We start from the raw sequence: 16,839 nt of genomic DNA, 5'->3' as shown, positions 1-16,839 counted from the left end.
TTCCGGACAGAACGGTAAAGAACGCGACACACACGTCTCCCGGAAATACTGTAGAACTCAACCAATCCAATGACGACTTCGACACTCCTAAAGTGTTTCCAATTTTGTGTCCCATATGCATCTTTTTTTTTTTTTAGCCAACGGTCCGTGGGCGTGATGTCTGAGGCTGAGACTATGGCCACGCTAACTATAAGCTGTAATGTAAACTATAAAAAGTTTCCATTTTTGATGAAAACAAAACAAGTAATGCTCAAACAAAACATTAGTGACAAGAAAGAATCTTGTTGAACCAACAGGCAACTGAAAGAACAGGAAATAAATAAATAAACCTATTTGGTCTGGTTATTATATTTATATATTATATTAAATTCTAACACAAAAGTTTGTGAAAATAAATAATTAAATCAATACATCAGTCTATATGGTTTGGTTTGACTTTTATTTATTATATTTATATATTGCATTAAATATTTACCATTTAAATATTTTAGTAACATAAATTGGTATTAGGTAAACAAATAAATAAATCTACTTGGCCTGTTATTTATTTTTATATTATATTATAAATATATATTATATACCATTTAAATATTTTTTTAATTTATTTTTATAAATTAATGAATTTCAGTAATTAAATAAATGCATAAATCTATTTGGTCTGGTTAGTCTTTTATTTATTATAATAAATAAATAAGGCCTTGCTATTCTTTTATTTATTATATTTAAATATTACATTAAACTAATTAACATTTAATTTTTTTTGTACCACATTTTGGTGTTAAGAAAGGAATTAAGTAAATAAACAAATAAATCTATTTAGTCTGGTTATTATTTTATTTATTATACTTGCATATTATATTAAATATTTATATTTTTAATATTTTTGTACCACGCTTTGATGTTAAAAATAAATTAAATTAAATTAAAAGCATAAAGCTTGTAGTCTAGCTCTCTTAATTTGACCTTACACACATACATGTGCTCATGTGGCCACAGTATTCCAAATGCAAGGTTTTAATCATTAATGTGGATATCTGTAGGCCCCTAAAATCGTCCCATTAGCTATGGCCTTGTATGAATCACGACTACAAAAGCGCAGTATGGTGGAAGACTAGCCACTAAATATCTCAGAAGAGTCTTGATATGACACCCAGCATGTGAGACCCTCTCATAACATGTGAACTTGTAAAGGCTCTCACCAGAGTTTGACATGACTGGCTCTTTTTCTTCACCTCCTCCTCAAGGACTTCACACTCCTTTCTCTTCCTGCTGATCTCAGTCTCCTGAGAGAAAAAATAAAATAAATACTGTTAGATGGATAGATGGATTCAATTTGCTGTTAGAGTAGATGTGGCTCTTCAGGGAGGATGATGTGGCATAACACACAATCTGTGTATGTATACATGTATCCGTGACCTCGTGCCTGTGTAGGAAATAGTAGCACATTCTCAGAGCCAGTGGGCACCCGTGTACATCATCCACCTATAAATAGCAACATTCTCTATAGTACAATTGCACTGCCACCAGCGAAATGCATGTCTAAAAGTCACTATAAATACAAATCCACTAAAAGAAAAACAAATGCACGCACAGTTCTAATGGTCACGCATACAGTAGTCATGAAAAATGCACACATTTAAAGTAAAAATCATGTTCATACAGTATGTGTATATAAAGCTCCAAAACCAATTACATGATGATAAATAAATAAATAAACAAGAAATGAAAAAAAAAATGACATAAATAACTTGCAAAAAAGCCAAACAGCCAAATGGAAGCACTTTATATAAAAAATAAAACATTTATATAAAACATATTATATATAGAGAATATTTTTGCCATTTCCAATTTTTTCTACAAAAATCTACTTTTTTCAATACAAAATTTTACCATCTAAATATTTTTGTAACAATCTGATGTTACAAAATTAATAATATGATTTAGTCTTCTTTTATTATTTAAAAGGATATATTATATTAAATGTTTTACATATTCGTGTAAAGCAATTTGGTGCTACATACATACATACATACATACATATGATTTGTTCTGGTGATTATTAATTTATTATTTTAGACTGAAATATTAGATTAAATATTTATAATTTCACAATAGAATTTGGTCTGATTTATAAATAATATCTGTTTATACTTGAAATAATATTCTTTCAATTATTATTAAATGAATAAAACCAGAATAAATAACTTTCTTTTTTTTTCTAATAATTATTAAAAGTATAACCAGGCCAAATCAAAATGATCTAAATGGTAAATATTTAAAGTTATGTATAAATATTATATATTTTGATTTGGTCTGGCTATGCTTATAATAATTCATAATTAAAACAATGTATTATATCAAATATTAACCATTTAAATATTTGTATAATGCAATTTTGTGTTGCATACATACAGTACATATGATTTGGTTTGGTTATTCATTTATCATATTATATTTATATTATAGTAAATATTTACCATTTAAATACTTTTGTAATAATTTGGTGTTGAAACCATATGGTCTGGTTATTCATTTATTATATTTATATATTATATTACATATTTACCATTAAAAAACATTCAGTAACAATCTGGTGTAAATAAATAGCACGCTACTGTATCAGAAATGACACTAAACACTTTAAATAGTAGGTTTAAGTGCGATGATGAGATACAGTAAAACACAACATTTCTCTGTCTATTCACTGTAAGTGCAGCTGAAGCAGTGACCCGTGTTTTGTTGTCATGTCAGTGGATATGTTCAGACCTCAGCGTTACATATGTACAAGACTGATGAGGATCCACTGGCGATGTCATTCCCTAATTAAACCCCTCTGTGATAAACACACATACACAAACACACACTGTGGGATCATAGGCAAAGTACAGGTACATCTCCAGCACTTTGTCTCATAACGCACTGTATCTGCCAATGGCTAAATGACTTTATTGGTCTGTAGGGAAGCAGGTGTGCTGTTGTCCAGGCCGTTTGTGGGATGGTGTAGGTATATATGTGTGTGGGCTACAGATGGTCATCCCATCCTCATAATGGGTATATCAGTCTCAAGAGAGGCTGACATACGCTGTGTGTGAGTGAGTGTCAGTGCGCACGCAGGTATTAGTGAACGGCAACATCCATCCTGCTGAGTGACACCTGGGATGGGGAGACAGAAGACCCAATTTTAATAATAAACGAACATCCATGAGGATAAATGGATGGATGGATGGATGGACGCATGGATTAATGGATGGAAAAGCCTGTGTTAGAAAGATACTACTGTAGCTATTCAACCCTTTACTGGTTCAACCAAACAAACATTTACAAACAATATACATAATAAAATGAACTGTATTAATTGCAAATAAGCTTACCATGAAAAGGTTACAATTTTACTGCATTAATTTGTAAAGGCTATCAAAATATTTGGCATAAAAATAAATTCTTAAAAAAAGCCTCATTAATTGATTGCCATTAATGTTCTATAATTATTTTTACAGACTGTAACTTTAATAAAATATTGGCAAGCAGTGTTTAGGAGCACCTGTTGATTTCTATCCTGTTATATCATAATGCAGAGCATCATTATGAAAGATATTTTCTGAATCCTCATGCATTGCAGAAACTGCAAACAAACATTTTGGGCTGAAGACATCCATCTTTCCAAAAATAATCGCTTCTGTTAGAAACAGACTAAAATGATTTATGGGACGTGTACATCATTACCAAAGGTTCAGGTCATCTCCTTTCATTCAGATTACACATCTCTGCAGCCCTAGCAAAGAACAATTTGCAGATGGCCTCCATAACTCATAACTGGTAATTTTTTTTGTTGTTGTGAAAAACACTTTTTCCACCAGTGTCACTTGATCCTTCAGAAACCATTCTAATATGCTTATTTGATGCTCAAGAAACATTTCTTATTATTATCAGTGTTGAAAACAGTTAATTTTTTGTGTGTAAAACATTACATTTTTTAAGGAGTCTTAAAAGTAGTAACATTATAGTTAAAAAACATGCATCCTTGTGGAATAAAATTCTAAAAAATATATTACTGACCACAAACATTTGCACAGCAGTGTGCATCTAACATAAAAAATATGTTCTGACTGGCTATTATTGTGCCATGTCATCTGATGCATGTATTTTATATACATATATATATATATATATGTGTGTGTGTGTGTGTGTGTGTGTGTGTGTGTGTGTGCGGGTGTGTGTGTGTGTGTGTGTGTGTGTGTGTGTGTGTGTGTGTGTGTGTGTGTGTGTGTGTGTGTGTGTGTGAAAAAATGTGAGAGAATTTGAACCCATGTCCTTATTCACCTCAACCTAAATCACAGGGAAGTAACATTCCCACTGTCCAGTGCAGTATATTAACGGATACTGGATACAGTTACAGATTCCATAGCCTGTGATTCAGGTGTATGTTGTAGTGTCAGTGTGTTTAGTGTGCGTTTGTGCAGTTACATAACATGAATTGGCACAGTGAGTCTGTGATATGCCAGAGAGTAATGGCTGTATCATTCTGCAGTTTGCCACTGCATGCACTTGTTTAGCGAAGCACAGAGTTACATAATATAGATTGGCAGCATAGATCTGGGGTGTGCCGGTGTTTAATGGCTGTTGTAGAGCAGTGGATAACTTGTCTCCGACATGGCAGTAAGTGTTAGTATGAATATTTAACATTTCATCAGCAGTCATTTGTCTTAAAGCACAGCACCGATGTTCATTTAAAACCCTGCAGCCTCGCGTTCAGCCCGGCTCGGCTGACACGGTACATCGATACAGCACACGCTGAGATTAAATGGACGGAGGGAGAAACCCATGCAGTACAACGATCTATCAGGCATAATCAGCCTTTTATATAATGCCTTTACTCTGATGCTTTATCCCTATCATCTTCTCATGCTGTGTAACACTGTTCAAAGCTGTGCAACCATCTGGAAACTAGCGTTAATTGGTACCCCAGGTACAACTCCATTTTTGACCCCTTATGAAAAAGCACATCAGACAACTAGAGCAGCTCTACATGATGGAATTTCCACTGATGGACAAACAGTTGAAAGGTTGTTGCATACAGTTCTTGTCCAATAATATCCTTATAAATATATAAATAAGAAGTTTAGCCCAGGTTTGCAAATATACAGCATGAAATCCTGTAATGGAAATAACATACATTAAATAATAAACTGTGAATTAAATGTAATGTTTCTTTTACTTTGAATTTCATGTAAAATATGGTTTCATATTAAATAGAAACAGACTAAAATGATTTATGGGACATGTACATCATTATTTTCTGTTGGCCAAAAGTTCAGGTCATCTTCTTTCATTCAGATTACACATCTCTGCAGCCCTAGCAAAGAACAATTTGCAGATGGCCTCCATAACTCATACTTTTTCCATCAGTGTCACTTGATCCTAGATATCAGTTGTTTAAACATCTTCATATCACAGCTAAAGGACAGGTCACTGATACTCTATTACCACCTCTCACACAAGCAAAATTGTGTGTTTATTTTTCTTATCCCACTGAAGACTTTTTTCTTGTGTTTTAACTCCCTGGGGTCAACAGCATAAAACTGTTTTTTGTAAGTTTTGGTGCTTTAAAATGTTGAGATATTTTTACGCTGCAAAAAAAAAAAAATAATAATATTTTTTTTAGTCATTCCGCAAATTAAATGCAACGTTCTGTCATGAAACTCTAGCCATAGGCTCTAACATTGGCACAGCTGATTGGTTATTTTGTAGCAGCAGCCAATGAGCTCGCTGCTCAACATTCAGTTACAAGGATAGTGCTTGCTGTAGCAGTTGCAGCATGCTTCAGTAACCCTTCTCCTTCCCCAGCTCCACCTGTATAGATCTGCTATGGGATAATTTTATGTATGTTATTTAATATATGTTATATTTGCAGCAGCAGTAATTAGTACATGCTCACAGCAGCATGTTGTGGATGTACTGGCAGTAGGATGTATCTGTACTTGCTCTGCCACAGCAGCAGCATAGCAGATCTATTCCACTAAGACCAAACACATTAATATTGCCATGTATAATACCATGCTAAACTCTCCGAGAGTTGTCATGAAAGAACTAACCTTAAATGAAAAATCAATCACTGACTCACTACAATTAATCCATCTTATTCCCATACTCAATGAAATAAAAACTACCCCCAAACTTGCTTATTCATGCACAGATAAGTGAGATCACACATGCACTCATAAGCATGAGTCTGTTCAGCATGTCTGCGGGCTGTTGTCCAGACATACTCTATTCCTCCTCTCAGCTGCTACCGATCACAGATCATTGGAAAAGGCAGACTGAATTACATTAGTCAGTGTATGTGAGAGCTCAATGCTTGAGGACTGCTTCACTCAACGCTAGACACAGTCTGACTCATTGTAGGGACGGCAAACATGTACCATACTGATGAAATAAAAGCATGTATGTCTTATAGATGCATTCACAAAGACCATTAATAAGATCACACAAAAGAGCCAGTAAGAAGGGTATGCTGTGTACAAAATTGTGCCCAAAAGAGAGCTAAACCTAAGAACACTTCCCCTTGGGGACAATTGGAGACATGCTCAATAAGAAAACCACTTCATAAGGCAAATACAACTTTTTTTCTTTTTTTTTATAAAACACAAAAGCTTCCTTTTAGGGCAGAATGAGTGCTAGTCATTACAGTGGTTCTCAACTTTTTTGACCCCCAAGGCCCCCCACTGACCATTGTTCACTGCAAAGGATCAATTGGTGAGCAAGTAATGTCTACATTTCTCTAAATGTGTTCTCATTATGAAACAAACATCTACATCCTGGATGACCTGAGGTTGAGTACATTTTTAGCAGGTTTTCATTTTTGGGTGAACTATTACTGTGACATGGTCCGTTGTGGCAAGGGTGAACGGAGGAGTCTCAAACTTCACTTGAATTGAGTTTAATACTGAAAACGCAGGGTACATACAACTCAGGAGCAAAATCAAACAACTAGTAAAAAAGTTGACCAGACCAGGAATGAAGGAGCAAACAGGAACTAATATACATAGAATAATTCACAAAACAGGTGTATAGAATAATCAATCAAACCAACAAGAACAGGAAAATGACCATAAAGGGAAACTCAGGAACAAGGACAGGGGTAAAACACGGAAAACAACACTGACATACTGATAGTTTAAAAAAAAAAACTTTTTTATAATTTGTACATGATAAAATATTTTAGAGCTTGGCATAACTACAAAAAATTATATTCATTATAGAAATGATCATGGAGTTAAATTATTTTATTAATTTACATCACTCACATTCTTTCATACTGGTGTTTTTCCCTGAATATTAAAACATGATTTTACTGTATAACCCCACTACTTAAGAAACCCACTCTAAACCCAGTTTTTTTTTTTTTGAAATCTACAGAACGGTATCCCTTCATTCTTCCTTTCATTGAAAAAACAATTGAACCAGATGTGTTTAACCAAATCTCTGCCTTTCTCACACAGAAAGGTGTCCTGGACAGCAATCAGTCTGGCTTAAGAAGTGGACATTTAACCTAGACTGCCTTGTTCTCGGTTGTTGAAACCCTAAGACTGGAAGGAGTGGCTTCCAAATCTTCATTACTTATCTTGCTGGACCTGTCCACTGCTTTTGACAAGGTTTACCACCAGATCCTCCTGTCAACCCTATTGGCAAAGGACATCTCAGGAACCGCACTCCAGTGGTTTGAGTCTTACCTCTCAGATACTGTAGGTTCTTCAAGGTGTCTTGGAAGTGAGGTGTCCAAGTCGCAACATCTAGCTATTGGAGAGCCTCAGGGCTCAGTTCTTGGATCATTTCTCTTCTCTGTTTACATGGCATCTATAGGTTCTGTCATTCAGAAACATGGCTTTCCATATGACTGCTATGCTGATGACACTCAACTCTACCTCTCATTCCATCTTGATGATCCGAAGATAGCTGCTCGCATCTCAACATGTCTAACATACATTTCTTGCTGTATGAAGGACCATCACCTTCAACTCAACCTTGCCAAGACAGAACTGCTTGTGCTTTTAAAAAAAAAACCTCACTTCATCACAATTTCACCATCCAACTAGGCACATCTATCATAACTTCTTCAAAGCCAGAAACCGTGGAGTTGTGATTGATGATCAGCTGAATTTCTCAGACCACAAAACTGCCCGGTCCTGCAGATTTGCTTTACACAACATTAGGAAGATCGGGCCCTTTCTTTTGGAACATGCCACTCAACTCCTTGTTCAAGTTCTTGTTTTGTCCAAGCTGGACTGTTTCAATGCTCTCTTGGCAGGTCTACCAGCCAGCTCAATCAAATCTCTACAATTAATCCAGAATGTGGCTGCAAGATTAGTCTTTAATGAGCCGAAAAGAATGCATGTCACAAATCTGTTCATCAATTTGCACTGGCTACCAATAGCTGCTCGCATAAAATTCAAGGCATTGATGTTTGCCTACAAAACCAACACTGGTTCTGGACCCCTTTACCTAAATTCACTACTTCAGACTTACCTTCAGAACTTAGTAAACGGTGCTTTGTATGCCTATCCCAAAGAGCTCATTGTTTACACGTCTTTGCCCAAAACTGACTATAACCCCGCTTACATCATCTTTTAACCCGTATCCGGATTTTTTGCATTTTGTACCAACTGCTGAAACTACCCCAGACGTTCTGACCCGGAAAAGGGACTTAAACAACGAAATACCAATGGATGCAGATGCAAATATACAGTGTTTTGCTTTCACAATATTTTGAAATTCCACAAAAACAGCAAAACATTGGTCTCTTACGGCGGGAGAAAAAATTAAAACCGTGCCTCCCCATGTCTTGTGAAATGTCTTCAAAACACGATTTATTTCTGTAACAACCCTGCATTTTTGCCTGCACTGTCTCTTTTGCCCCAAAGACTTAAAAGACATGAAACCTCCGCATTGCTCCACTGTGTGTACCCTTCGTCCTCCATCGCGCCTATAATAAGTCATGTGATCTCATTGGTGGTGTCCACCTGAAAGTTGACGTCAACTTTTTTAATGACGTATAACTCGCATTTACTGGGGAATATCCGATTTGTCGGCTACATAGCACACGCAAATGCACCGTATCCGATTCATATCCGATTTATTACCACATATGAATGAGGCCTGAATCCGATCTGAGAAAATCGGAATCCTGCTTACACGTTCACCTGTCATATCCGATCTGTGCCATATGAGAGGAAAAAATCGGAATTGGGTCACTTGAACCATGCAGTGTAAATGGGGCCTAAATCACTTTCCCAGACTTTTACATTAACTGTTCTCTCCTGGTGGAATGACCTGCCTAACTCAATCTGAGCAGCTGAGTCCATCTTCAAGAAATCGCTAACAATACATCTCTTCCATTTTCATTCGACCCTCTATCTTCAACATAAAACAAACTTATCTATTTGTTTTCTTTTTTATTAAAACAAAACAATACAAAACAAAAAAACAACAACACTTGACCCTCTAACACTTGCACTCTCCATTCTATTTCTATCCTAACTACTTGTTTTCTTTTGATTTATTATAAAAATGACCCTCTAACACTAGTATTCCTTATTCTTTTTTTGTATTTTTATCTACTTGTTTTCTTTTTATTTATTATATTTAAAAAACCTTGTGTACTGCATTAGGCTGACTGAGACTTGTCACAACACTTACATAGTATTGCTCTTTTGTTGATTTTGATTGCTTCTATTGTCCTCATTTGTCAGTTGCTTTGGATAAAAGTGTCTGCTAAATGACTAAATGTAAATGTAAATTTGATAATTAGCTTTATACTACAACAATAGAAGCTATAGCATTTCCTCATTTGGACCTGCTGTTCTTTATAAAGAAATGATGTCACATATATACACACAGCAAAGACAGAAACTGCAATTAATTTTGATTTTCTTCATTAGATCCAGTATGTTATTTAAATAAATCCTTTTTAATATTTGTTTTCTGGTTCAAACATATAATACCAGCCCTGTATCTTGGGGAAAAAAAGGCCTTTTCTTTTCAAAAATGCCTAATGTTATCTAATTTGATGATTATGAGATCAAAAATACAAATAAAATCTTTCCAGCTTTAATGCACGTATCAAAATAACAAAAACAGTCAAATGTCACCTTTTTAAAATGCTTTAATGACAAAAAATAATAATTTAACTTCCAATTTGCAAAGGTGTGGAAAAGCATTCCTTCGGTGCTCATTAGCATCCAATGTTCACATCACATCTTGCATACTAAGATTTATACACTTGGTAAATTTTTTTTTCTTTCAATTTTGGCATAAAATGAAACTTTGGGAGCTGGTTGAAACAATAAAAATGTAATTTGATAGTGCAGTTGAATGAGCTGTTTTGCATTTATATTCTATTTCTACAAAGAAATAAGCACTGAAGTCATAAAATATTCTCTAAAGCTCACTTGAATTTATTACTTTGTCACTTTAGAAGCCAATTTAGGACGTACCTCACTTCCAGCTGCTGACTGAGTCTGCAATGAGGAAGCATGCTAGCAGTCTTTGGTTTCAGACACAACCTCTCTAACTCAAGTCCTGATTCTAAATGAAGACAGGTGCTTCTCCCAGGGTTCTAAAAAGCTCTTGATCTCATCTGAACAGGCCTAACATATTCACACACACACTTAATGATCTCTGTCTAACATCCACTTGATCTTTTTCATCGAAAAGCCAAACTAAATGTTTGTTTTTAGTTCAAGTACGAAACTACTCACTGAAACTGGCCTTAATGAGTTAAAACATCAAGCAGACTAATTTATGAAATAATGCCACCTTGGAAAATTTTTGGATTTTGACCTATTTGAACAATATGAGTGTGGGAGTAAACCAAATAAAGACCTGTTTATTGTGAGAGCTAATCTTTGTAGTATAAGCAGGTACCTTCACAAAGCACTGCTGCCCAAACAGCACATTAACAGCAAAAACGAGTGGCATCTATGCAACAATTTGACACTCAATTTTCTATCTCTAACAAACACAACCAGCCTTACCTCTGGGATTATATAGATGAAGGGAGCGCGGGCTGAGATTTGAGCATGCTAGTGACTCAGAGGGGCTTGAGCTTTGCTTTGAGTTTAACTGAGGAACACAAAGACAGACCCGACCAATTAAGGTAATGTAGTGTAACATACACACAGCACATCACAACTGAAATTACAAACACAGTCTCTCTCTCTCTTTCTAATGCACACAGTGAGTAAGAAAAGTGCTGAGGAGGCGCCCCTGCAGAGACTCGGTGGATAACAAATTGCTTTATTTTCTGGTCTCCACACAGATTGGACTGCAGGCGCTGCACAGTTCAAAACAGCCTCTCCTTCACTCCACACACACACACACACACACACACACACACACACACACACACACACACACACACACACACACACACACACACACACAACCTCCTTCTTTACTGCTGATATTTGATCATTTCTACTTAAAATAAAACTTCATCATTAATATGTGGTTGGTAAAAATAAATATAATACAACAATCACGGGAATCTCAATTTGCATTCTTCTCCAACCATACTTGACTGGTGGTGAGAAAGTCCATATTTATGAATTTGTAAAAGACTAATTTTGCATGCTCTACTAATGTACTGTAAGCATTAGCATTCAGCTATCAAGCTAATTTGTTAATGTAAAATAGTCATTATTTACTCATTATTTCTCATCATCTTGTTTCAAACTTGTACAATGTTAGTTTTTTAGTGGAACACAGAATGATCATTTCTTTAAAAACACAGCTTTTGCCATAACTTAAGAATTTAGCTGGATTTTTTTCTTCTTCTAATTTTCTGATCCAAAATGAGTGAATTTTCTATGGCTTTTCAGAAACACTTCAGTGGTGTTTGTAGCATTATTTTTGTGCACTGATTAGTAGTAGAAACTGACCAATAATCATTATGAATTTACAAAATTATCATTTGAGACCATAAGAGAAGTAACCTTTAAATGTGTTGAGCTTAATTACTGAAACTGATTTTTATCCTCTTTTGTTGTAATATTGTTTTTGCAATTATTTACATCCTGTAAAATAATAGCCTGCTTATATAAATCTGTAGAAATGAGGCATTCAGGCATTAGGAGGCCTATAGGACTAATTTACATAAATATCTGTGTGTATATAAAATTTGCTGAAATTCTTGCAATCTCAATATTGCAAAATCATGGAGAGACTGATAAAACAAGAGCTCACAGTGACAAATGCTGCCATTTCCTAAGGACTCAAAAGACCAGAAAAAAAAGAACCATAAAAATATTAATATATAAATAGTCCATATCACTTTTAACAGACAATATTCCAAGTTAGAAAAAGTTATCAAAAGAACAAAGCTATCATACGGATATATGAGTATTGGAATATGGCACAAGTCACGTGAACCATTGTTATGGTACTCTTGAGTAAAATATTCCATTAAAATGTATTATTATAATTCATTTGTTTATATTCATAGTACTCAGCAGTGCACTTTAAATTCATACATCAGTACATACAAAAAGAAAAGTAAGGGATACTGCCACAGGTTCCTCCTCTTTATTCAATAACAGTATAAGCACAAAAAAATATAGCTTCTACCAGAGACAGTATATGACCTTTGAAGTCATTTTTTTCAGATCTGTAACACACTGAACCTCATCGCATATTACCTTTATTACAGATCGTATGGAAATCAGGATGCAGCCAATGACTTGCTGGAAGGTCACTGTCACATATGAAAAAAGAACTTCCAATGTGACATGCTCAGGTTCAATCTGATTGGCTGGGAAACTAGTGTCTCGATCAGTGATTCCACTCGAGGACTCAGGTTTCTGCCATGCTTTCATCCAGCGCTGTCAGTCACTGCACAGCAATCAAGACCTTCTGAGCAGGTTGTTCTTATGTCCCGAGGCCCTGAAGTGGCATGTCATTTCAAACTAGCTGAGAGCAGCATGAGATAAAGTGCTGCACAGGGCCTCTGTGGCGGGGTGAGCCAAGACAGACACAGTGGAAGTGGCGTCAAGCCTCGAACAGGCATTTATTGGAAATGTATATGAAAATGAGGTAATACATTAGTATAGGGACCAATTCTCACAATTAACTAGTTGTTTATTAGCATGCCTACTTGCCATAAAATTTACAGTGCTACTAAGGATTTAGCAGGATGTTTTTTTTTTTTTTTTTTTTTTTGTGGTCCAAACTGAGTGAATTTTCCATTAATACTTTTATTCAGCAAGAACTGTTTACGACCTTAATAACAATCTGCTGAAAATTCAGCTTTGAAAACACAGGAATAAATTACATTAGAATGTTATGCATGAATGTATGTATGTACTATTTTTAAATAAAAATAATATTTCACAATATTAAAATTTTTGCTGTAATTTTTTTATTTTTCATCGAACAAATGCAGCCTTGGTAAACAAGACTTTGATAAAAAAAAGGAGATATTTTGAAAAATATTTAAACTGCTCTTTCTTGCAACCAACATTGGATCGCCTAGACTTTGAAAACGCGCGCGCAAACACACACACATACACACACACACATTTCTTGACAAACTACCCCTTTAAAATGTATAGCTTAATTCAAAGTTTTGAAAAGTTTTAAAAGAATGATGGAGGGAAATCTTTTTAAATTCAAAGAGATCATTTCTAAAAAAAATTTGGTATAAACAGTTTCAGACAAATTTTTTTTTTGGAGAAACAGACTACAAAGCCTTGTTTGCATCAGTTGAAAACATACACACACACGCAAAAACACAGGCTCTCAGCTTGGGAACTGTTGACATGCTCACTGGTCCTTATCTGAGAAAGAGGCAAGAATGTCAAAGCATTCGTTGTCCGCTCCAGAGAATTCATAAACAAGAAAACAACAAACAAAGTAAACACATCAGATGACCCGTCACAGGTCTGACATCTCACACTAGACCTCGGCTTGATCTGAATTTGAAATCGAGCATTCAAACTGTTTCTCCTCAAATAGAACGGATGAAAAAAGAAGACGCTAAGGAAAGAGAAAAGAGATGTAGGTTGGGGATAGAAAAGAATGATGACAGACAAAATTGACCTTTCTCTGCTCTTCACTTGAGTCCTCAATTCCAGACACAGCACCCAGACAATCACATTTCCACTTCCTCCCTGACTTTAAGCTATGACGAAGCCAAACAAACACAGATAGTATGTTGTTTTAGAAGATAATAACATTTTGTCTAGTGAATTATGAATTAAAATATGCCATGAGAGCAAGCAGAGCGGAGAAGGATGAAAGGCAGTCTTGTGTACACTTTCTACATCCTGGCAGCTGTACATGCCCACCAACAACTAAATATAGCTTCAGTCTGAAATAGCAGCTATGAGCATCAGTGTGATGCTGATTGGACAGACAGTCACAATGACAGCGGAGAAATTACATCAGACAACTCGCTGCTCCTCAACATTACATAGCAATCACATATGTACATTCTGTGTCAGGTTGAACTGCAATGAGAACATGTCATACAGGATACTCTGTCCTGTCTAGGGAAGATGTGTTCTGCTTAGACAGCCCTTATTGAGTCCTTTATTGGAAAAAAAATTAAATGCAGTCCTAGAAAAGGGAAAAAATCCTTCAAATAGCAACATTTACTTCCAGTTTGGCTAAGATGAACCGTTAATCCAACAGTTTGCATTGGTGGACTGTTGCATCATGATTGGCCCAGTTGAGATGAGTTGAGAAGGAATTAACAAAGGAAATAATATAAGGATAATCATTTCTAGAATATATCTAACATAACTGCTACAGCTGTAGATTTGGAACGGTGAATGTTTTGTCAATATAATTTGATGGAAAAATTTTCAACAGTATAAGTATATATGTTATTAACTAAAACTAAAATGTAAAAAAATCAGTAATTGAAATAAAGCTAAAAAATAAATATTAAATGAAAAACTTAATACTTTTAAAAACTGAAAATAAAAATAAAAGTTAAGCAAAAAAAAAAAAATTAAATAAAAATGACTGCCACGTAACAAAAGTACAAGCTAAATCTTAATTAAAATGAAAACTAAATATATACAAATAAAAGCTAATTCAAATAAATACTGTAATATTATATAAATGACACTAAAATAACAGTGGAGTAAATAAATGCATAATCCATGCATTAATTAAAAATACAATTTAAAATAATTTGCAAATGGCATGTTAATTCAATAAATGAATCCACATATTAATTCAATATTTAAACATTTTTAAACGCATCTCATAACCTTACTTATTTTGTTAACTATAGAGTTCATGAAAATAAGGCTGAAATTATCCACAGTTTGTATTTTACAGCAAATGTATTTTTTACCTTGAAATATCAGTTGCAAAATCATTCTAATGGTACGCCGACTTCTAACAAGGTTTATGTTTCTTTCCCCCCACTCCCCCAAAACATCTCTTCTGGTAGTATGTAAGTTTGGATGAAATTCAGTGAATAGGGCAGATTGCTTCACAGCAGCAACAAATGTACAAACACTTTAATTATGACATATAGTGATATATTACAACTCTGAATTCCACTTAACTGTAGGGAGCTGCAAAGTCACAAGAATACAAAAAACTACATAGAATTGCTTTAAACGCTGTTTAGACTGCAGAAATGTGTGAGTAGTAGTATGAGGGATTTCAATACAATGCTGCCTGGCAGAAAAAAAGAGCTATTAGATGAAAGCAGCACATGAACAGATTGAAAAGTCTGAAAGAGAGTGTCTCTGAGTTCTGAGCTGGGAATGAATGAAAGGAAAAATCACCACCACAAGGAAGATAGAGAGAGAGATTGTTTGTCAGCAGATTTCCACAGACAGGAGCCCACACACACTGACTGACTGCACAGCCTCTTTTCTACAGATGCCCGAACTAGTAAGTCAGCAGTCAGTCAAGTAGAGAAAGTGCCCATTCGTCTCTGAGACGAGGGTGGAGAACCAGTGAGAAAAAAGCAAGAAATACCCTATTCTGAGCACTTTTAAGAATGATCAAACACTTCTAAACCTCAAACAGAATGCTAAGCATGCAAGCCCTGACACACACACACACACACACACACACACACAAACAAAGTAACAAAAACACTCTGAACTTCTGCTGACAGCAACAGCCTATTCACTTCAGACATTTTGAACTATCAGATTGTGATCCTATTAAGAATGCATATTCCATTTACATAAAATATCTTACAAATGGTTAGATGTCTGATCAATAAAACGCATGAAGTGACCAAGAAGATACCCACTTAACCACAAAGACACACAGAAAAACAAATGGCACTCCAGAGCTTTTACACCGATTGTGAATCTGATCACGTAATTTGATCCCATTATGATGTCGAGCAGATCTAGGCCATTATGAATACATTATAGAGGCGTTTCATTCAATTAAAGGGATCGGAGTGTGGCTGTGACTGACAGTGCCTCTGCCTGTGCTACAGGCCAACAGAAGAAATGGCATATTATTATTGTAATGACCAATCTCTCTCTTTATTGTCTTTCTGTCTGACACTTTAAAAATATATCTAAGAGCAGTCAAATTTCAACTTGTATAGCACACATATCATCACCTTTCTGAAACTCCATCAGTCACAACAGCAAAATGCACCTTACATTTCACAGCTACTGCAAAATTCACACTCGCTGTCGAAAATAACATTAAAAAAACTATAACTATATAAAAAAACTGAAACTAAACCTATATTCATAAACACATTTCACAAAAAAAAGTTAAAATTTGAGTTTAATTTCCCTGCAAACTAAATCCAACCAAACCAATCCAAAACAAAACATTTAATCATTTACC

The 16,839-nt window shown here is 35.0% G+C and overlaps 1 protein-coding gene across 20 annotated transcripts in view; it reads right to left on the bottom strand.

Moving 5' to 3' along the window:
• The window catches only part of LOC109095434 (RIMS-binding protein 2-like), a 151,870-nt gene that overhangs the window by 84,040 nt on the left and 50,991 nt on the right, over positions 1 to 16,839 (bottom strand). For all 20 annotated transcript variants that reach the window (XR_006155335.1, XR_006155336.1, XM_042728978.1 and 17 more), the window contains exon 4: positions 1,200 to 1,283. Coding sequence is in view for 18 of the 20 variants with exons in the window: in XM_042728978.1 (XP_042584912.1) it covers positions 1,200 to 1,283 (84 nt within the window). In the remaining 2 variants the exon portion in view is untranslated. The remainder of the gene's footprint in view (positions 1 to 1,199; positions 1,284 to 16,839) is intronic.

Source organism: Cyprinus carpio, chromosome B8 (genome assembly GCF_018340385.1).
Source record: "Cyprinus carpio isolate SPL01 chromosome B8, ASM1834038v1, whole genome shotgun sequence".
Classification (NCBI taxonomy): domain Eukaryota; kingdom Metazoa; phylum Chordata; class Actinopteri; order Cypriniformes; family Cyprinidae; genus Cyprinus; species Cyprinus carpio.
The sequence above is the reverse complement of the archived record's forward strand: the minus strand, read 5'-3'. Positions and strand labels throughout refer to the sequence as shown.